The 23757-nt window shown below is 37.2% G+C and overlaps 1 protein-coding gene across 1 annotated transcript in view; it reads left to right on the plus strand.

Annotated features, from left to right (window-relative positions):
• The window catches only part of LOC122791478, a 366144-nt gene that overhangs the window by 93114 nt on the left and 249273 nt on the right, over window positions 1–23757 (plus strand). Inside the window, exon 3 of the mRNA XM_044059220.1 lies at window positions 5935–6774. Within this exon, the coding sequence (XP_043915155.1) occupies window positions 5935–6774 (840 nt within the window). The remainder of the gene's footprint in view (window positions 1–5934; window positions 6775–23757) is intronic.

Genomic DNA, 23757 nt, shown 5'->3' on the forward strand with positions numbered 1-23757 from the left:
CAGATTTGGGCCCATTATCTGGACATGCTGAACAGGTCAGAATGGTTGAGGGGTATGACTATGCATACAGCTTACTACCTCAACATTCTGCCACAGTCTGTAGAGTTGATTGTTATAATTATGCTTACAGAGTACTATCTGAGTATTCTAGCAAAGTCTGTACAGTTGGGTCTAATAATGCATACAGCTTTCTAGCTGAACATTCTCGCAAACACTGTATAGTTGTGGGGTATGATTATGCATACAACTTACTACCACTCCCAGGACTCAACCCCCTGCTGTGTGTGGTAAAAATATCACAGTTGACATCACAGTACACTGTGCTATCAGGGAATTGGTGTAAAGCATTCCAATGGTTTCTAAGTCTCCCTCTGTAGTTCTATATGACTGACCTCTTGGGGCTTCCAACATTGTTATACTGAACTTCCTACACATTTTAACTGCATTCATTAGTGTGGGAAAGACTGCTTAATATAACAGTACTATGTATAGAATGCAACACTACAGCAACATTTGAAAGCAGAATGTACACAAGCACTCCAGGGGTTATACTTTTAATCACAAGATATTACACCTTTTTTTCCATGCAACCTATATGACAGTCTTCCTGCCATATTGTCTGGTTGATTCAGTACATCCCATACTCGATACATTTTTATACTAGTACAACACTTTCTAGTACTGTTATATTTATTTGATGTGACAGTACGTGCAAGAATATTACTAACCTGCCTCACAACACAGCCTTTGCAGCATAGCAGCATGAGCTTGCTGGTTCGCAGCCCGCTCATCTGCAGCTGTCAGAGAAATACAGTGATATTTAGCCATTACCTATCCATAGTACACACAAGCTAGGCAAGCATTATCTACATAGTAGAATGAGGACTTACTCAGTGATGTGGCATCAGCCATCTGCCTGGATTCTTGGATCCACTGGTGCAAGAGATCACCCCTCTGCCACTTCAGGTCAGCATGGTGATGCCTGACCTGCTCATCAGTCCGGGAGATACCAGTGGCACTGGTGAGGTCATGGGTGAGACTGTCCCAGGCCTCTGCTTCATACTGAGAGCCCTGGTACTGGCCCTACAGTAGTCTCTCCTCATGGTGTTTTACCAGGAGCCATATCATGAATATGGACTCCTGGGTGCCCCAACTCCAGGCATTCTGCCTACAGTAGGGAGCTGCAACTAGTGATAAGAATTATTGGCAGCTGTGAGGTTTAAATGTGCCCAATTTCCTGCACTTTCCCATGATTGGATGGTTTTGAAAAGGCTAAGCTATGGGTACACCTGCTTACCAAATGTTGGCATTGCTTAAAGGGGCATATCACTGGGCAGATTGAGTTAGCCGGCCTACACATTGCTTACACCACGTAAGCTGACCTGTGCAATGCTTAGCATTGCTTAATATCTAATTAGCATTATATTTTCCTTTTGACATTGATTTATTATTTATTACGTGTTATATCTGTGTCTGATATCTGTAGTTCATGTGTACGTACACTGTATGGGGTCATGGGGACTTCAACACTTTATTACACTAACGCCTCACATCTGGCCTTATTGCAGTACTCCAGTTTACATATTTATGTTATGTATCTAAAATCACTGGTGTAAACAAAGTCACACATGAAGTCTATTGTTATTACCAGGAAATCATTCATCCCATGCAGAATGACCCAAAAATTGAGCTACATTCTTTGCGGTAACACCATGTCTAAAAAGGTAAGCATGGCTGTGTTCATATGTGCATGGACTACAGCGTGTGGAAGGCCTATGATACTTGGGTCTGGACAATGTACAAGATGAGTCCCAAGGGATGGACGAGTGGAGGGTGGGCAAAGTGTGGTGGTGTGGTAGTTATGAGCCAGTAACCAGAGGAGGGATGGTGGCTGCATGTGTGCAGTGGGGGGAGGGGGAGTTGGAACTGTGGGTAATGAAATTATGGGTCGAGGAGAGGCTGCTTTGGATGGGCCTATACTGGTCGGTCCGCCTAGTGGGTGGGGGAAAGTTGAATGAAATATATGACAATAACAGATAAATAACAATATAGTTAAACCATTGTTTATATAGATCAAACAAAATACATTAATCTTGGTAGTGTATTGCAGGGTGGACATGTTTGGCTGTGGAGGGGTTGCCAATTACTACAAGATGTACATTGTTTGGGGCCTCCAAACCCCATTAATGGTGCATGTGGACATATATGTTTCTGTTAATCTACCACTGCTATCTACGGATGTATGCCCATATATACCAATATAGGTATATATATATTTGCTTACATATTTCTAACTATGTCCGTATATACCTACGGAAATATACATCTGCGTACATATATGTAACCTGCTGTGTATATGTGGACATATAGGTGTTGTCATATATATGTGTAGATGTCAACATTTGCATATATATATATATATATATATATATATATATATATATATATATATATATATATATATATATATCTATATCTATATATATATTTCAGACTATATATATATATATATATATATATATATATATATATATATATATATATATATATATATGTATACATATATAGATATGTAGTATCTGTTTAGATATGAATATAATTACACACACATACATCTAGATGTTGGTATACATTCTCTGTACTGTTGCATGACTGGGCTGGATGTTATGTTACTGACAACATCAGATTTATGTATATCTGGCATGGCTTAGTTGTAAATCACTTTGTGTATGGTGTGCATGGACTTGGTTGAGCCTTACAGAGGCTGTTTATTTTGTTGCTGGGAGGAACATGGGCCGTTGGATACAGACTGATTAAGGCACTTTAAACCAGTGCATCTACATCAGACAATAATTTAGTTATCAGGAGGGGAACCTGTAGTGCCATGTGTATACCAGGGTTATGTGTTTCCCATATACCTGAATTAGACAGTCCTATTAGGTTTCGTGTGCATACTGGTCAACCTTGTGTTCCATGTTTGCTTTGCGATGCCTACAAATAAAACTGTTAGTGTAAACAAAGTCACACGTGAAGTCTATTGTCATTACCTGGGAAACATTTGTCCCATGTGGGACAACCCAAAAAATTGGGTGACTTTCTTTCCGGTAACACCATGTCTACAAAGGCAAGCATGGCTTTGTTTATATGTGCATGGACTACAGCATGTGGCAGACCTAAGATACTTGGGTCGCGACAATGTACAAGATGAGTCCCGAAGGGAGGAGGAGTGGAGGGCGGGCAAAGTGTGGTGGTGTGGTAGCTACAGGACAGTAACCAGGGAAGGGATGGTGGCTGCGTGTGTACAGTGGGGGGAGGAAGGCAGAACTGTGGATAATGAATGTATGGGTCGAGGAGGGGCTGGGTTGCATGGGCCTGTATGGATCAGCCCGCCTAGTGGGTGGGGGAGAGGGGAATGAAATATAGAACAAATAAAACATCCAAGAAACATAATTTAAATTTGTATTTAAATAAAACAATTAAATTAAAATAAACCTATTAGTGTATTGCAGGGCGGATGTGTTTGGCTGTGGGAGGGTATGCCAATTCATACAAGACATATATTGTTTGAGGCCTCTCAACCACATTAATGGTGCATGTGGACATATATGTTTCTGTTAATCTACCATAGCTATCTACAGATGTATGGCCATATATACCTACATAGGTATATATATATTTGCTTACATATTTATAACTATGTCCGTATATACCTACGGAGATATATATCTGTGCACATATATGTAACTTGGTGTGTGTACATGTGGACATATAGGTGTTGACAGATATATGTGTCGATGTCGGTATTTGCATGTATATATGTTCATATATAATTATATGGGTTACTGTTACTTGATCAACAGACCACTCCATCGACACTCACTCCATCAACGGCTCAAAATATCTACAATCTGAAGGCCGACGTTAATCACACTGTAAGGAACCATTTGGCCAGGAACCCGAACATTGCCCCATCCCCCCGTGGTAGTGCATTCTCAGAGCTGAAATATTAAGTAAGGGGAGTGTAGGGATGAAGCCCTCCACATGTGTATTTGTTGTAATGGTAGGTTTTTACTTGTGGATGGCCAAATGGTTCCTTACTGTGTGAGTAATGTTGGCCATCAGATTGTCGATGTTTCGAGGTGTCGATAGAGTGAGTGTCACTGGAGTTGTCTGTCGATCAAGTAACGGTAATCCAATTACATATATGTATATATTTCTGAATATATATATATATATATATATATATATATATATATATATATATATATATATATATATATCTACATATATACAGATATGTTGTGTCTGTTTAAATATTGATATATTTACACACACACACACACATACATCTAGATTCTTTGACTGGGCTGGATGTTATGGTTCTGAAAACATCAGATTTATGTATATCTGACATGGCTTAGTGGGAACTCATGGTGTGTATGGTCTTGGGTTCGAGCCTTGCAGAGGCTGTTTATTATGTTGCTGGGCAGACCACAGGCCATTGGATATAGAGTGATTATGGCACTTTAAAGCAGTTGTACGCGGATTTGCACGGAGGTAAGCACTGCTAACTTCCGGTTACAGTTTCTCACACTCGGCTTCTAAATTGCTTAATCTGGGTAAGCAGGACTTACTCCCACGCAAACACACTTAAACACAATTATAAGTGCTTAATTATGCTTTCTACAGCTTATTTGTGCTTAAACCTGCTTACTAGTGCCTTAGTCATTATAACACTGACACTTCACATGCGCATTTTCTGCAGTACTCCAGTTTATGAATATATGTTATTTTGTGGGTTTTGCAGCAAAAATATTGGTTATAACATGCTTTGCCAGGTAAAATAGACTGTGCTGCAGTGGGACTCAAACCAGGAATGCCTGCTCATTAGGTGAATGCTCTGCCCACTACACTACTGCTGTGTTGCTTCATTTGCATATATCTTCCTTGTTATCCTCTTCAGCCTTTTAAGCTGCTTTAACCATAGCTAAGCAATGGGCACACCCGCACACCTACGGTTAGCTGTACTCGGATTTATAAAAACAATAAATACAAGGGGTTTCTTCATTTACTGTTTCTATACTGTTGCTGTTGTACACTTGTGGAACTGTTGGTGGATATGCGGACACCTATGAGTGATATCACTCATTTCTTCCCATTTTCTGCTGTTCTACATTGCAGGGATGTGTTTATTCTGAGAGCTCTGCTCTCAGACATGCCCCCTGCACTCGTACATGCTCCTTGTAAGCCTAGGAGTTCGGGCAGCGCACCTTCATTGATAATCATGGCATGCTGCCATCCTGCTTTTAAACGGGTGCTTCTGTGCAGGACTAAGCTAGTCCTGCATGTAAGATTAGTGAATCCAGGAGTCTGATTATATAAAAACAATGGTAACATTCTTAAAGCAGTGTAGTCAGCAGTCAAACAAATACTACTCTGCTGTTGAATTATATTCAAAGTACAGCACAATTTTCTGTAGTTTTGCTGCTCATCTTTTTTACAAAAAATGCTAATTTTGTAACTTGATTCTAAATATTTTACCATGAAAAAACATGAAAGTCAAGTGGTGTAACAGTCTTTTGGCTTAGTAAATGTGGAAAGATACTTTATCCATTAGGAATGTTTGAGAGAACCACTGCCCATTTAATTCTGCTGATTTCAGTATATTAAGCTAATTTCAGTGTCTTAAGCTAATTCTTTTTTTTAATAAGGTTTGTTAGACAGTACCTCACCGGTCTTTGATCACTGTTTCAACTAAAGGCATTTTTTCTGGGACTAATTTTTAGATTATTTTTTTAAGAAATATTTGTTGAGATGCCCACTGAATTCAGTAAATTCTAGTCTCAAGAAAATGAAGCAAATGCTGCAAGTGAAGTAATGTATAAGTGTATATAAATGAAGAAACATAATAGTCTCAATTAATATTTTTTTCAGATTAGCTATTATTCATCTGTTGCTCTTCTGAATGACAAAGAACAATTCCCATCATTCCTTCGAACAATCCCAAGTGATGAATATCAGTCTGTTGGAATTGCTTGTCTTGTGGTTCACTTTGGTTGGAACTGGGTTGGAATCTTGGCAGAGGAAACTGACTATGGACAAATGGGAGGTCTAGCACTGAAAAATGAGTTGCAGGGAGCTGGTGTCTGTATTGCATTCTTTGAAAATGTACCTGTTGTGTCTACTCCGAAGAGGATTAACAAAATTGTAGAGACTATAAAAGTATCCTCTGCTAGGGGCATTGTAATATTTTCCATAGCTGATAGCTTATTCCCACTTATGGATGAGCTCAGTAAATATGGTGGTTTTGGTAAAGCATTTATGGCAACTGATGGCTGGATTTCTTCACCTATGTTTTTCCAGAAAGAATATTTCAGCGTATTAGATGGCACAATTGGATTTACTGTTCAAGCAGGTGACATGCCTGGTTTCAAGGAATATCTATACTCCCTTCATCCTTCAGCAGGTTTAGATTACCCATATGCTAATGTATTCTGGGAAGCTGCATTTAACTGTAGATGGGCCAACACAAGTGGGGAAAAAATTGAGTACAATATGCATGTTGGTGACTCCACAAATTGCACTGGAAATGAAGATTTACATGATGCTAATATTGCATTTTTTGATTTTAATAATTTAAGGATAACCTATAATGTGTATAATTCAGTTTATGCCACTATCCAAGCAATGCATGACTTGCAAATCTGTGTACCTGGAAAGGGCTCTTTTGCCAATGGATCATGTGCAGATATATATGCCTTCAAATCATGGCAGGTAAAACCTCAGTAATGCAGCACAAACCATAAATACTTTATGTTTTTTTACATTGTTTTGTCATCATCATGAATTGTTATTAAAATATGCATGCTAACATATCAATGAAGCATTAATATCAAAGTTGTCATATTTTATGACATGGTCACACGCAGTTTTATTTTAAGAAGAGCAGTGTAACACTAAACTGCTAAAGTGCCGAAATGAAACATCAAGCAACACTAAACAGCTTTTGCTTATACTCCTGATGGTATTAATAGATGACTTTAGCAAATTTTATATAATTTATTTAATTCATTATGTAACTGGGAATGTGAAATGATCCAAAGACATACTGTAGCTGTGACACAGACCAGAAATATATATATATATATATATATATATATATATATATATATATATATATATATATATATATATATATATATATATATATATATATATATATATATATATATATATATCCCAAACAGAACCAAGATGCTATCCTCCAAAAAAAGGAAGCCAACCTGGTGGTACCCTGCCATAAACAAACTCTTCAACAGAAGGAAGAAGCTGTTGCAAAAAAAGAGTAAAATCCCAAGATTGGAGGAACTCCCTGGTCAGCCTGAGCAAGAAGCTGAGATCCCTCATAAAAATCTTCTGAAGCCAGTTATGAAAATAAAATCACCACTGATTCCAAAGACAACCACAAAGGATTCTGCAGCTATGTCAAAAATCTCAATGGCAACACTCAGATCTGGTCTGAGCTACAGCACAATGGCACTAAATATACAGAACCAAATGATATTGCCAACATCCTGACAGATAGTTTCAGTGCTAACTTTACCCCCCTCTCACCCTCCAAAGGGCCCATCTTAATACCAAAAGAATGCAAAGCCCCTGTAGTCATGGATGAATAAGTAAAGACTGCACTCTCCAAAGCCAAGAACACAGCATTTATGGGTCCAGACAACATCCCTGGCTGCATACTGCATGAGCCACAGAACGAACTGGCACCCCACCTAAGTACCATGTTCAGTCATAGCCTTACCTCAGGCTATGTGCCTACTGAATGATGCACAGCGACAGTTATCCCACTCCACAAAAGGGGTGCCACCATGGATCCCAGAAACTACTGCCCCATTAGCCTGACGAGCCTGGTCTGCAAGGCCATGGAATGTATCATCTTGGATCTTATAAACAAAGACATAGGTAACCTCCAATCCCTACACCCCACTCAGTTTGGGTTTGTAAAAGGTAGATCCTGTCTACTAAACCTGACTGGCTTCTTTGAAGCAGTCACTAGAGCCGTAGATGAGGGAAAGGTAATGCACACAGCCTATCTTGACCTCGCCAAGGCTTTCAATACCATCCCCCACTCTGGAATTATAGATAAAGTCACTAAACTGGGCATAAATCCCTTTGTCACAAGATGGGTGGCCAATTGGCTCACTGACAGAACCCACACAGTAAAAGTAGCTGACTCCAAGTCCAACTTCGGACCACTGATGAGTGGAGTACCACAGGGTTCAGTCCTGGGTCCTCTCCTGTTCGGCATCTACTTCTCTGAAGTGCAGGCCAACAGAGAAGGTCTTTGGCTAACAAAGTTTGCAGATGACTGCAAACTGGGAGCTGTAATAGATTCACGTAATGATGTAGCATTCTACAAAAGGGCCTCACAGAGACAGATGCTTGGTGTCAAAGTCATGGCCTCAAGCTCAATACCAAGAAGTGCATTGTCATCCCCTTTGTGAAAAACTCAGTATCCATAAACTACTACATAGGCGGTAGCTCACTAAACACTGAAAGTGTGATAAGAGACCTCGGGACACAGGTGGACAGTAGTCTCTCCTTTGATAACCACATTGTTATAGTAGCTAGGAAATCCGTCTATGTGGCGCACTTCATCACAAAAAGGTTCTCCTCTAGAACAAAGGAGGTCATTGTTCCTCTGTACTCATACCTCATCAGACCCATTATAGAGTACAATGCTCTGTTTGGCGTGTATCTCATAAGATACCTACAACAATTGGAAAGGCCACAGAAGTACCTCACTAAGAGGATTACTGGCCTCAAACAGATGCCATATGCAAACCATCTCAAAAAACTCAAGCTCTACTCCGTCGCATATCGCCTACTCAATGGCGACGTCTGCCTAACATACAAAGCTATGTCAAACCCAGAGCTGTTGGAAATGCTACACTTAAAGAAATCTCAATCTCTCTGAACCACACGCTCCAGGGACCTAAAACTTGTCACTAAAATAAACAGAACATCCTGGAGGGATAGATTTCTGTCCCAGAGACTTCCCATACTCTGGAACAAACTACCCATTCATGTCAAGCAAAACTCCTCATTGGCCCTCTTTAAGAAAGATCTTGACGACTGGATGGGAAATAGAAAATTCACCCCGGGGATCACTTCTGCAGCACTGCTTGATAGGGGCACAGGAAAATCATTTTCTTGGTTGGCGAAAGCCAGGGAACCTTTTTGGATAGGCTTATATAGGCCCCAGGGCTGATAGTCTAGTACCTACAAATAATTTTCCATCAGACAATGCTGCAACAGCACTAAAGAGCAAATGCTAGTACTATGCAAAAACAACAGTTATATCCACAATAAAAAGAACAGTAAATTAGTAGTCCAACATAAGCATGCAAAACTGGGAGTTGGCAAAGAGGATTAAGGCTGTGAGCTATGGTTTCTCTGGTGCAAGGTTTGATTTCCTTAACTGCCTGCTTTTTGACTTTAAGCAAGTCAGTTATCCAGACATTCCGCCCAGGTCATCCCCAAAAAATGACAGTGTGTTTGTTTTAATAGTAGGCCCACTGGGCACAAAGATATCATTGAAAAATTAAAATCAGACTAATATTGATAAGATAAATCTGTTCCAATAATAATAATTTAACAACAATGGCATGCAAAACTCTCCAAAACATAACTGCACTTGGAAGGCAAAGTACTCACATTCTGCATGGGGAATGAGAGCTCAGTCAAAGTTGAAATGCAAAGCAGTGGCAAAAGAGGTGACAAGATAAAAAAACATGTGTTATGCTGTATCCAGGGCAAGTCATTAGTGACCAGTTAGGGATGAAATTAAGGACAGAAGCAAATCAGTCAAAACATGAAATCTCTAACTAAAGGTAGACAGGCAGGGTAGCACATGAAAAACTTTAGGGACATAATAAAGATATGAGTGATTTAATAAGTAATGCAGCTTTGTGTGCAGTTGTTTTTGCAATAGTGATGTAAATTATAAAGATATGAGTGATTAAATAAGTAATGCAGATATGCGAGCAGTTGTTAATTTTGCAACATGGATGTAATTGGGAAAGAACTAAAATAACATTTGCCAAGAGATGTGCTTGCAGCGTGGCTTTAAAGAGTTTGATGGCTGTGATGATTGCTATGCCCAAAGGGTAGTGAGTCCCCAGCAGGATGGAGCAGAGGTCACAATTTAATTATAAATTGCACATTAACAGAATGGGGTCCACTCTAGGATGTTGACTGCATCACTCTGACATTTAAATATGTAGCTGACGGTAGAGATGTGAAAGCTTTGAAGGAGACATCTTGATACCTATTTGAAAATTATTGCTGTAATCAAAGGGTGGAATAAATTAGTCACACTTGCTAATGCTGATGTAGCAAGACTTCAAGTGGCGTATCCTAAGCTGTAAATCAGGAACATCAGTAATATGTCATATTTAAAACATTAAGAGTGAGAGACAAGATTCTTGGTAGCTATCTCCTGGGCTGTGAATATGCACTTACATTTTCAGTATCTGTAAGTCACGGTAGTGATGCCCTTTATGCCCATTCCACAGATAGATGTATCTTCTGTACCAGAATGCAAAGGCATGGGCAGCTCCCATCTACCACAGTCACCCTTCCTAACTGGCAGAAACACAGTTGACTCACTCTCTCATCTGGCTTAGCCACACAAATAAGTTAGTCTTACTACTCCTACTGATTTGGTGGTCAGCCACAGTTGTGTCTCTTGTTCTAAGTCACTTCTTTCACCCCAGATCATCAGTTGTCTTATACTAAATCTTGACATTGTTTGGTTTGCACCCTGTCACTGTAAAACTGAAATAAGTAAGGCTTCCTTTAAAAGAAAGAGTTTTTCTTTTCAAAAGCATTTTCCTCATTCATTGTAAATTGTAAAAGTTCAAAAGAATTTGATTTTTCCCATAAGATATGTTCACTCATAAAATGTAAACATCTTAAGAGTGAAACACTGTTCAAAATTCAAATAATAGTAAGTCTAGAATACTCCTTGCACTCATTTATGTGAATATATCCATCCCAGTGCTGGATCACGTGTGTCAAATATATATATTTTTTAAATCGCCTGCTGACTACTTCATGACTATGGCAGTACATACATGTGCTGGCTGTTCCATAACTATGGCAGTACATACATATGTCGACTACTCTATGGCTATGACAGTCCAGACATTTGCTGAGTGCGCCTTGACTATAGCAGTACACACATGTGTTGAGTACTCCATGACTATGGTAGTACACTTCTGGTGACTACTCCATGACTATGGCAGTACATATGTGCTGACTACTCCATGACTATGGCAGTACATACGTGCTGACTACTCCATGACTATGGTAGTACACTTGTGGTGACTACTCCATGACTATGGCAGTGCATACATATTGACTACTCCATGATTATGGCAGTACATACGTGCTGACTACTCCATGACTATGGTAGTACACACACATTTGCTGACTACTCCATGACAATGGCAGTATACACACATGTGCTGACTACTCCATGACTATGACAGTACACACATCTGTTGACTATTCCATGACTATGGCATTACATAAATGTGTAGTAGTTTTACATGTGACTCCTTTATGAATTGCATACTAGGCCTTCTGCAGCAAAGTAGCACACAGGAAAGCTTTCTGAACACCATAGTATGTATTACTGCTTTTGAAAATTGTCTTTTTATTATTCCAAGGAGAATTAATAGCAATAATTTTAGTTTAGGATGATGTTTTAGGAATTATGTTGTTTGCCATTCTTATTCCTTGGTTGATATGTTCAACTAAGATCCAGTCTTCTGCAGTTGGTGATAACTCATGTGGATGTAAAAAAAATGTATAATACTAACAGAAAATAGTGTAGGTTCTTTTTTAATGTCTAAAAAAAATAATAAACAAACTAAAAAATTGCCAAAATCAATACACATTTATTTCTATAAATTTGTATGCCTACCTATACAAATACATGACTTAACAAGAAAATAGATTTTCAACAAACAGTTTTTTTTTTTTGCAATAACCAAAATCTCAGTTTTATTTATTTGTTTGTATTTCATTGCCAGGGTAGAGCACAGATCTCCATGGACCTTTTCCAGACTCAGTTCAGGAGTGTTGTCAGGTTAAGTGACTTGCTCAGAGTCACACAGTTAGGCAAAGTAAGTTGAGGGAATCAAACGCTGGACCACGGAAATTGGATCATTGATAACTCCTTAATCCTCTCTGCCATTTCTTTCAAACTATATTGCATAATTCATGGCATCTCCGAGTTGAAATAACCAGGCAGCCAGCATAATTGTTCTGTCTACATTCTCCATTTTCTTTTCTTTTTTTTTTTTTTTTGCATTCTTGTTTAATTTTATACCGTATCTTGAACTGTTTATATATCTTATTTCATCTAACTTATAAATGTTATAATTTTTTCCAATACCCCTTAATTTTACTACATCCAGCAAACAGAATCTTATTCTGTCTTATACTCCTTTAAAGTGCATTTCCTCCTTTATACATTTTATAGTTCATTTTTCCTTTGACAAGTAACTTAAACAGCATCCTTGAAATCAAGTCATTCTACTAATATATTTCTTTATGTATTTGTTTTCTTAATACTATCCTTTTTCTTAATGTCTAATCATTCATACCTACTCATTTAGCACATGATTCTCTTTTCCTTATCTAAATCTAGTGCTTTCATAAACCACCTGCCTTGAAATTCTTTAACCTTCTCACATTCTGCATTTTTTTCTTTCTTCCAAAGCCAACTCAGTAATACTTTTATGCATTATTTTATTTACTACTACTTTAATAAATTTTCCTTTTTCATGTCATAATTATCATAACAAAGTATGTATGTAATGAAATGTTATTAAAAAGAACGAAGGAAAAAAAACAAAGAAAGAAGAAAAGAAAACTCCAGGATGAAGTAACGTGCCTTCCTTTATCATTGTCATTATAGAATGTTGTCCTTTTAATTGATTTAATCCTGAGCCACTAAAGAAGCTAAATACTATTATCCATAATTTCCATCTTAGCACTGTATGTGTGTGTGTGTGTGTGTGTGTGTGTGTGTGTGTGTGTGTGTGTGTGTGTGTGTTTGTGTGTGTGTGTGTGTGTGTGTGTGTGTGTGTGTGTGTGTGTGTGTGTGTATCTATGTGTGTGTGTGTGTGTGTGTGTGTGTGTGTGTGTGTCTGTGTGTGTGTGTGTGTGTGTGTGTGTGTGTGTGTGTGTGTGTGTGTGTACATGTGTGTGTGTGTGTGTATCTATGTGTGTGTGTGTGTGTGTGTGTGTGTGTGTGTGTGTGTGTGTGTGTGTGTGTATCTATGTATGGATGTATACACATGCATACACTATATATGTACCTTTATATCTATATTGAGAGATACAGATACATATTCCAAGCTATGCCCATGACTTTACTATTTATCAAGTATACCCTGCTTTAAAAAAAGTTTTAAACATTTTCCTCAAACAAACTACTTGTTTCATTTTTTAACCTCTTCCCACTTTAATGTCACTTTTTCTACCAGTCACCTACCACTATTCCTCCATGTTTTGCTTTGAACAGCTGCTCCTAATATTTTCATCTCTTTCTTTGAAAATGCACTCTTCCTTCTTTAACTGTGTCACATGCCTCTTTTTTTCCCTTATTTATTTTAGTCTTACATATCCAGTCTTCTTTCTACCTCTTAAACCAATTTGGTCAGCCATAATTTATTCTTTCTAATTATTATTACATCATCAATATAGGCCAAAATTACTGGAATTTGTGAGTCTTCTATCATCTCCCACTTAGCTTCTTCTAGGTTGTTTTCATTTAAAATCAGTACATCATTCAACAGAAAGCAGTAGATCACCCCAATTAATGAACACTGTGGTTTTATCCCTTTTCCATTTTTATTAGGTCAGTCATCTATTTGTTCATTAGCAATTCCACCTATGAAATAATATATTCAATATATTTGCAGCTGTCTGTTGAGCACCATAGCACTCCTATGTATGACCCTCCTGCTCATGATAAAAATATCATAAACCTTTCCTATATCACATGCCATTACCTTCACTTCTCCTTTGGTACATAGTATTACCTCCACTATCTATTTAATCAAAATCAATAATTCCAAAAAAGTATTTATTAGTCACACTGCACTTTTCCTCCGGCAATGCTTATTTTAGTTCTCTTAACATTCTAATCTGTAAAATTTTAATCACAACTTTATAATTTCTATTGTGAAAGGCAATTTGTCTACAACTGGTATTAATATTTCCTCTATATAACCATTTGAATGTTAAGCATTTGCTTAAAACTCTAACAGAATTTTTAAACACATTTATTGAATATCACTTGTGACAGAATTCTTAGTTTCATTCTCTCCTGAGTCCTTATAAAACCCATATCTGAATCTATCTTTATCTAGGACTCAATTCTCATTAGTCATATTTAGAACATTATTCATCTTACATAATATTATTTGTATTCATAACTTCATTTTAGCATCTTCATTTATAGTCATGATCCCCAAAATTCACAACCCTTTAAATTTTCTTCATTATAAACCATAGAAACATATTTATACATCATCCTCATTACGTCATGCTGATTATATCTATTTATAACTTCACTGTTTGATTTAGACATTGTATCATATGTCCTCCATTTCCATCTTTACAAACTTCCTTTATAATGGCATAACACTTTCATTTTGTTTTTAATTAAGAATATATATATATCTTCTAAACATGTATTTATTATCTCCTTATCTTTTCTTGCATTTCCCTTTCTTTCATATACTGGGCATCTTGTCTTTCCATGATATTTTCATTTCCTCATATATTCTTCCAAATTCTCCTTTCTTTTTTCTATTTCATTTTCTCATTTTTTAAAATGTTTCCTTTAAATATTTGCTATTTAAAGAAACCTACATTGACATCTAATCTTCTAGTCTCCCATGCCCTCAAAGTACTCTCTAATTTCTTAATTTCCACTTCCCTTTAGTAGTTTCTGCATTATCTGCAGCCAACCTTTAGTGCACTTTCCATTTAAATTGCATCTTTATTAGAATATTTATTTATTATTTATTAGAATTAAAAAATCTCCAAATGCCACAGTGTTCAGTAAAACTTAAAAACGTTAAAACAATCTGTCTTTCTACCTCTACAATATGCCTACACCTTCCATTAACCTATTTATAAATCTTCTGTTTTCATAAAATCCTGAAAAATGTCATTGATTCTGCATCTTTGCTTACTTTTATCATGCACGTCACAGTTAAAATCAGTCCTTACATTGTCCAAATCCACTACCAAATGGTTTTATTTCCTCAACAACCTTCATTCTTTCATTTAACTCATTCCTTCCAGCAGAGCTCTTTTAAGTGTGTACCTTTAACTCCCAGTAGGTGTGGATTCATCCTTTAAAAAAATGAAGTTATCACCTTACAGTTCTAACAAATACTAATTGACAGAGGTCATATATCAATACAGTTGTGTTTGCCATCATGTATACTTCAAGATAAAATGTTCTGCTACCTTGTATGTAGTATGGTTTTGGAATTATTAATGCAAATATGAACGGGCAATATTTGATGCCTAGAGGCACAGTAGGAGGTAACTGCAGAAATGCCTGGAGATGTTACTCGGCTGTAATGAGTTAAGTCATGTATGCATGTACTGCGATATGTGTATTAATTTCCTCCCTCATACTAATATTTATTATCAGCCTCCTCCTGGTCGAATTGCTGTTATGTTCATAACTGTAATGTTTGTATCTCTAAATCAAATCGCTACCACAGAACATGCATCTACACCATAGCAATAAGCATCAAGTGTGTAAAGCAATTACTACTAATGAAATACTTTTGCCATGCAAGCCAGAATAGAAAGAATACATAAAAGAAGAAAGGAGAAAATTAAAAGAATATCCATGGAAGAAAAAAGAGAAATAAGCAATACTAATTAACTTTGAAAGGTTAATTCTTAGGCACAGACTAGCTAAAATAAGACTGTAATGAAGACCAACCTGATGATTAAAAATAAAAATACTTCAATATCCATCCCACTTAGCTGAATTTATTTTAAGGTGAGACCAGAGCTTAAGTTTGGAACCCAAGCTCAACATGGATTTGATCCAATCATTTGGGATGGTATTTCCTACTGGCAAATAAACATGATAGAAAAAAGCCAACACACACATATATTCCAATAGTATTCAGTGCAGTACTGCATATGTGGTATTTCCCCCATGCCAAACAGCCAAAGATCTAAAGTTCACTTTAGCTGGTAAAGATGTTCCTAGAGCTCAAGTAATCCCATGCATGATGGCAGCCCATCTAGCAGCTATTTCTGTGTAAGACCATGTCATATGAAAATAATTGGCTTTGCTCATTGCACAACACCAACATGCAGCATTTATACTCCTTTCCATGTTAGCCAATTGCACATGAGTGAAATGCCACATGTACAACAATTTCATAATGGCAAACCATGTCAGAGGTGGTCAGCAACCACTATGTGTCACTATGGGTCCTTCCATTCTTCTGATGTTAGGCCATTGTCTAAAAAAGAATTCCATTAAATTAACAATTCTGCTAGTAGGAGGTCAGGCTCACCAAGAAGTTACTTGTAGATACACTTACAGTTAGGGATGTTCTCATCCATCAAACTTCTATATCTGGGGTGGTCTGATCTCGTCATAAAGACTGCTATTATAAAGGTGTGTTGTCTACCATGACATCATCAAACATGCCATCAGCTGAAAATAAAGACACCATCATGCTCTAAGTAATGGGAACTTGCAAATGATCATCTCTAAAGGCAAGATTCACAGCCCGGCCTTATTCCAAATATCATCTATATACATCACCTCCACTGAGCTCCATTGTTTCCAGGGGAAAGAACAGCTTTAAATCTGAATGTGTGGGATGAACAAATACTAACAGATTAGAAGATAGCACTGGTTTGCCTGCCTCTACAGGCTAACTTGGAATCAAACCAAAGAGCAAGCCCTAGATCCTAGATTTTGTAGGAAGGGGAAACATGTGGCCAGTATTGTTTTTTTTTTCTTAGCCATAGTTCAGTTCTTTTCCAAGATGCTTCCTTGGTTCACCACACTCTGAGATTAAACTAACCTATATTCACTATCCAGTAGCTATACACCTGTGGAATGCCTATCCCTCCCACTGAGGTGGGAATGAAAGCCCAACCTCCTGCTAATCTGAAGGATGTTTCCATTTCAGGGGATGTCTAAGATAAGACACTGGATCTTGCCAATATATGGAATGAAAGTGGCCTGAGGAAGATGTTGCTCTGTTTGGAAGTCAGAATAACTTTAGCATTAACCATCTCACTAAGAAATGTCTTCAACTCATAAGTGCTACTATGCAGTTCAAACAATAGTGGGGCTAACTATATCCTGAAGTATTTTATAAACGTCACACCCAATTCTATCAAAACCAGGGACTTTACATGCATGGAGGGTCTTGATCACTTCCAACATCTCCAGAAGAGAAGTCTGCCATATAAGAGTTTCGGCCCGATTCTCCAACAGAGGAGTGGCCATAGGCTGTTTAGACCCAAGAGACTCATCAAAAATGAAGAAAGCAACACCAGCTACCTGATGAAGAATAGGCTCTCAGCAAACAAAACAAAATGAAGAAAACAAAGCTGAGTCAAATCACCACGGCTATAATAATCCACTTTAATGATTTTATCATTAAAGTGGATTATTATAGCCGTGGTGATTTGGCTCAGCTTTGTTTTGTCCAAGAGACTCATCCCCTGTATTTCAAACCATATTAGCGGCCACAGAGTCACAATATTCTGAAGCTGATATATCTACAAATTTGTCTAGGTCAGTACTATTATACCTTTTGGAGTCCTTAAGGGATATGCTACCAGTCTTACTGATGGCTATTAGAATTAACATCTCTGTATGATGATTTAGCCATGAGTAAGAACTATTTATATGTGCACCTCGAACAGACACCAATCTGGCTAACAACAGGAAAAACAATGCTCCTACTTAAGAGTGAACCTGCAAGCTAACCTAAAAATTATAGACCGTTAACCTGCCTTCTGATGATGTATAAACTATATATGGGAATTGATGCCGACAGAGTTTATAGTTATTTAGAAGAAAACTCAATTATGGCAGTAAAACAAAAGGGCAATAAAAGAAAGTCATAGGGAACAAATGATCATTTATTGTTAAATAAAGTCATAGTGGAGAACTACAAAAGTGGGAAGAATCTAAGTATAGCATGGAGTGACTACAAAAAAGCATTTGATAGTATCCCACATTCATGGAAAAAAAGTGTGATTAAAAATGTATAAGCTACACCCCACACTGATAGACCACATTACAGTGACCATGAAATAGTGGCAGACCACTTTGCAATTAAGACATGATAAAGGACAAATTATCACCCCAGGGATAAAAATTCAAAGGAGGATAATTCATGGTGACTCTCTATCACCACTACTATTCTGCCTTACCCTTAACCCATTAAGCTGTCTACTTAACAGCTTAGGCTCCTAGAAAACAACAAAGCGTAAAGACTTTTCATCTTCAGTTTGTTGATGATTTAAAACTGTATAGCTCATCAGATGAGGAACTGAAAGTAGAACTGCAGGTTGTCAGAACTTTATCAGATTATATAAGAATGTCATTTGGTCTTGATAAATGTGCAAAAGCAACATTTAAATCAGGAAAACTGCAGCACCAGGAAAACAGTTTGGAACAAGAATGTGATATAAAAGAACTTGAGCATGAGGAAGTATATAAATATTTGGGAATGGATGAAGGATCAACAATAAAATATGAACAAATGTGAATAAAACTTAGAAGGAAATACTTTAGAAGACTTAAATTAATCCTGAAAACAGTGTTGACATCTAGGAACAAAATACAATCTCTAAACCAATTTGCTCTTCCTGTCCTAACATACAGTTTTGAAGTGATTGTCTGGCCCCAAAACATGTTTGATAGACTAGATAGGAAAAACAAGAAGGATGCTTCATGCTCACCAAATGATTTATAAAAAAACAGTAAATACCAACATTATATAGTCCCCATTCTGAAGGAGAGATGGGTCTCTTTGTAATTGATTGCATGTATACTCCTGCAATTATGGGACTCCACACATAGCTGATGTTCTCAGAAGACCCAAAAGTAGTGAAAACTTTGAAACAAGAGGAGAATAAGTCAAAGATGACTTCTCTGCTTAATCTAGCAGAAGAATATCACTATCAAGCAGGAATGGAAATCAAACCAGAAGTAGATAAAAATTAGGCAGCAACTGAATGTGCCAAAAAGCAAAAGAAAGAAAATAAGGTATAGAACCTGATGAGAAGGCAAGATATGTGGAAAATGCATAACTATAGTTGCAAGTATAGAACATTTGTGGAAGAACTTCATGCTGATCAGGAGCGAATGCAGGAATGGTTAAGAAGAGGTGAATTCAAACCAACAGATGAAAGGCTAATATTGGAAGCCCAAGATAGTGGGCTACATACATGTTGGTTTACAATGTCCATTGAACATGTGGGAGAAACAGACAAATGTAGGTTTTGTAAAAATGAATTGGAAAGAGTTGCACACCTCACTGCTAATTCTGACATAATAAAGGCATAAAGACTGTATACTGAAAGGCTTAATAATGTGTCAAGACTGTTACACTGGGGATTGTGTAAACATTATTCTATTGAAGTGATTGAAAAACACTGGAAACATGACCCACAAAATATCATAGAAAATGATGAAGCTTACATCACATGGGATCACACATTCCCAGCAGTTCAAAAGATAGATGCTAGAAAACTGGATATAGTGGTCCATGAAAAGAAGACAAAAGTAGCATTGATCATTGAAATCACCAAACCCAGTGACTACCATGTTTTGCATATGGACAGAGACACAAAGTCATAAAATATCATGAATTACAGCAGAAATGAGAGCAATGTGGAAGAAAGGTACCCAGTCAATTCCAATTGTAGTAGGAGCAACAGGTCTTATAAAAACGAATCTACAATTGTATTTAGATATGTTTAGATATGTTACGAATACATGTAACCATCTGTGGTGGTGGTGCTGTGGTAGTGTTGTCACCTTACAGTAAGACGTTGTCCTGTTCGATTCTCATCTAAAGCATCTTCTGTGTGGAGATATGCGTGAATGAACATACCTTCGTTGAAGGTTGTGCATCAGGGCTGGCAACTCAGCACGTAAAAATCTACTGCCAATCATTAGCAGACAGGAGTTCCGCTGTGGCAACCCCTAACCAGGAAAAGCCAAAAGACACAACACAACAACCAATACATGTAACCCCATAAGAATTTCAGAAGGAGTCATTACTGGGTACATTGCGGGTGCTGTGAAGAGTACTTCTGGGTGGCATCAAAGATTGAAACAATACTAATTTCATGAACTTTAATTGTACTTTGACTTAGAATGAGGTCCATTCCTGTCATGGTATTAGAAACCCAAACGACTTAGAGAAATTATAAAAGACAAGGACACCTATAACGGGTCTTATAAAAAAACACACTCTACAGTCATATTTAGATATGTTACCAATACAAGTAACCCCATATGAATTGCAGAAGGAGTCATCACTGGGTACATTGCGAATGCTGTAAAGAGCACTTCTGGCTGACATCAAAGATTGAAACAATACTAATTTCATGGACTTTAATCATACTTTGACTTAGGAATGGGGTGCATTTCTGTCATGGCATTAGAAACCCAAAGGACTTGGAGAAATTAAAAGAAGGTGAGAAAACCTTTCTTATCAGCTTGGAGTTTAGAGGATGTAATCTCACTAGCCTAATAAGACTACTGATATCCCTCCCATTAATCTGGGATATGGGCATATTAAATCCTCTTATACTCCTGTTTCAGTGCCCTAACCTCCCATGATGGGTTATTTTATATGACACTTTAACATGTGCCAACACTGTTTCCTGCTTAGATCTCAGTATATAAAGGAAAGGCAATATTTTGATCTAATAAAATTCCTAAATGCTTTCAATATATGATTAATGGTGGTGGAGTACCATTAAGGTATTTTATTGTTAAAGGCTGTAGCATGGCTGATGTTTACTGGGTTTCCTGAAACATCATAGTAGGCTTTTAATCAATTTTTTCTTTCTTGCGTTGCTTGTCACCCTTGGGATATAAGTTTGAGTATTATCAACATTACACTGATTAATCTGCAATTACATGTAGACATAATTGGATGCCCCGGCTCAACTTCTGTTATGTACATCTGTTCTTATTTGATTTACCTTATTTTATTTATTTGTTTTGTTTTGCATTTGTTAACTGGGCTAGAACAATCTTCTTGTTGGTCCTATTTCAGTCCTAGCCACAGAGTAAAGACAATAGATACATAGCATGATATATAGAAAGAATGAAAAAATGTAAGATACGCAGGCATTATATGCAAAGAGAATATCTGAGCTAACCCAGAGATATAAAAACAATAGATACATGACATTCTATATAACGTGACTGAAAATACACTATATAAATGTATTAATTACAGAGTGAATATCAGAACTGGCATGTTGGAAAATCATATTCATGACTTTCTAAAAACTAACCTCCCCTCCGTCAATAAATCATTTGATGTAAATGCACCTCGTCTTTGGATTTTCCTTTTTAAAACTATTCTACCTTTATTCAATTTTCCCATTTGTAATGAGGTCAATTCACACTTCTTGCTAACTTTGGCTTCCTTATATTTTCATCCAACTAGTTTATAGGTGCATAGGTCTATAGATATTCCAAGGCCACTAGTCTTATGACTGTTCTTCCTTGTCAGTACCTTCCATCAAGTCCCTTCACTAGGAGGGTAATAAAAGTAAATTCTAGAACAAATTAGGGAATATCCATCCAGTCATCTAATTTATGTTTAAAAGAAGATAAAGAGTTGCACTGTGTCACATGTAGAAGACGTTTAGTCCAGAGGTTTGAGAGGTACTGGGTTATAAACCTATTCCTCCTCCATGTTTTATTTATCTGTTGATGAAGATTTAGGTCCTTAGTTCTAATATTGGTGAATATACTGGACTTGCAGAGAAACAAGAAGTCCCGGACAATCAGGTCTGTGATAGTGTAGCAAGCAAGACAGCGGCCTTAGCTCAAAAATCTATAAGACACTAAGTAAAGAGACAACACTTCCAGCCTACATTTGGTAGCTCTGGGACTTTAAGTCTGTGATGTTTCTCGCTAGCAACCTTTGGGTTCTTTCTGATTGCTTGGTATGTTAATGAGATACATCCCAAGCAGGGCATAGTGCTCAGTTACTGACCTGATCAATGCTAAGTATAAGGGTGTAAGTATGTTTTTAGACCTTGATAATATTCCTTTGGCAAGTGGCTAGGATAAATTAAATAATTTCCTGATAGCTGCTGTCACATAATGGTCAAAAGAGAGGGAGCTATTAGCCCAAGTCCTTAAGTCCTTAACTACATTTTTGTTTTTAGAGGTGTTTTGTCCAAACAGTATGATGAGGGAAAAAGCTGTCTACCGAAAGTGACAATACTACACTTTTTAGCATTTAGCTTGAGTTCATTTTTAGTACAACAGGAGTTTACTGTGAAGTGCTTATTCATGTGTGTCATACTGTGACTTAAAAACAACCCCAAGTTTGCAATAATCTACAAACTTTCTTAGCTAGAGATCATGTCTCTCTGCATAGAGATCTAAGAAATAAATACCAAAAAGTACAGTTCTCAGCACTGAGTGGCACTACTGCTGATTTCCCTACATTCTGGTGAGGCACATGGAACTTGCTTCATGTGGGTTCAGTCTTTCAGCCAAACTGCTATCCATCTTACCACATATAGGTTATTTTTAAAGCATTTAGCTTTTGTTTGATGCCAGCATAGGGAATGGTGTCAAAGGCCTTAGCCAGGCCAAGATATGCTGCATACATTACACAGTCAGCATCTACAGCCTTTTAACCCTTTTGAAGAAATTTTCCTTATTAAATAGACAGTTCTACCCTTCACAAAACCAAATTGTTACTGGTCAAGTCTAACAAAAAGGCAAGGCTTGTAAGACTGGTAGGTATGTTATTAACTGCTTTGGTTGTAAGGTTACCCTTCACCACTTCTATGTGCCACTCATCAGAGACAAAACTAGTAGTTAAATTTAAGTTACACAGCTTGATGAGTGTATCTGTAACTATATGTTTAACACTATTAATTAAGTAATAACAGATATCGAAGGTCTCATTGAGAAAGTAATTTTGGTCTTAGCACTTCTGTAAATTATCTAAATGATGTAAATACAGATATTTTGTGGAGCTAAATAAAGTCTCTGGGTTAAGATTTTGAGACAGAGTAGGAGACCCCATAATGTCTGAGCAATGAATCTTTTGTTAGTTTTCTAACATAGCTAAAGCAGATTTATTACTGTTTTTGGCTTCAGAGGCCAGCCTCTGTACATGGGCTCCTTAGTGGACCTGACAGTGTTCTTCATTTTTTTAAATGCTTTTCATATTGTCCTTGACAAGATTAGCTATGCATCTGCTAACTAATTTAAATGAGTTTCTTTTACTGTATATTTTATTTACAATGATGAACCACCGGGATGGTTTGTTTTTGAATTTACCACATTGCAAGACTCTGGAAGAGACTGCTAGCTCTTTGCATTTTACTAAATGGGTATAGAATTTCTTAGTGAGTCTTTCTGATGGATTAAGGTCAGGGAAG

This window comes from Protopterus annectens, chromosome 17.part0 (genome assembly GCF_019279795.1).
Source record: "Protopterus annectens isolate FY-2018-M chromosome 17.part0, PAN1.0, whole genome shotgun sequence".
Taxonomy (NCBI): domain Eukaryota; kingdom Metazoa; phylum Chordata; order Ceratodontiformes; family Protopteridae; genus Protopterus; species Protopterus annectens.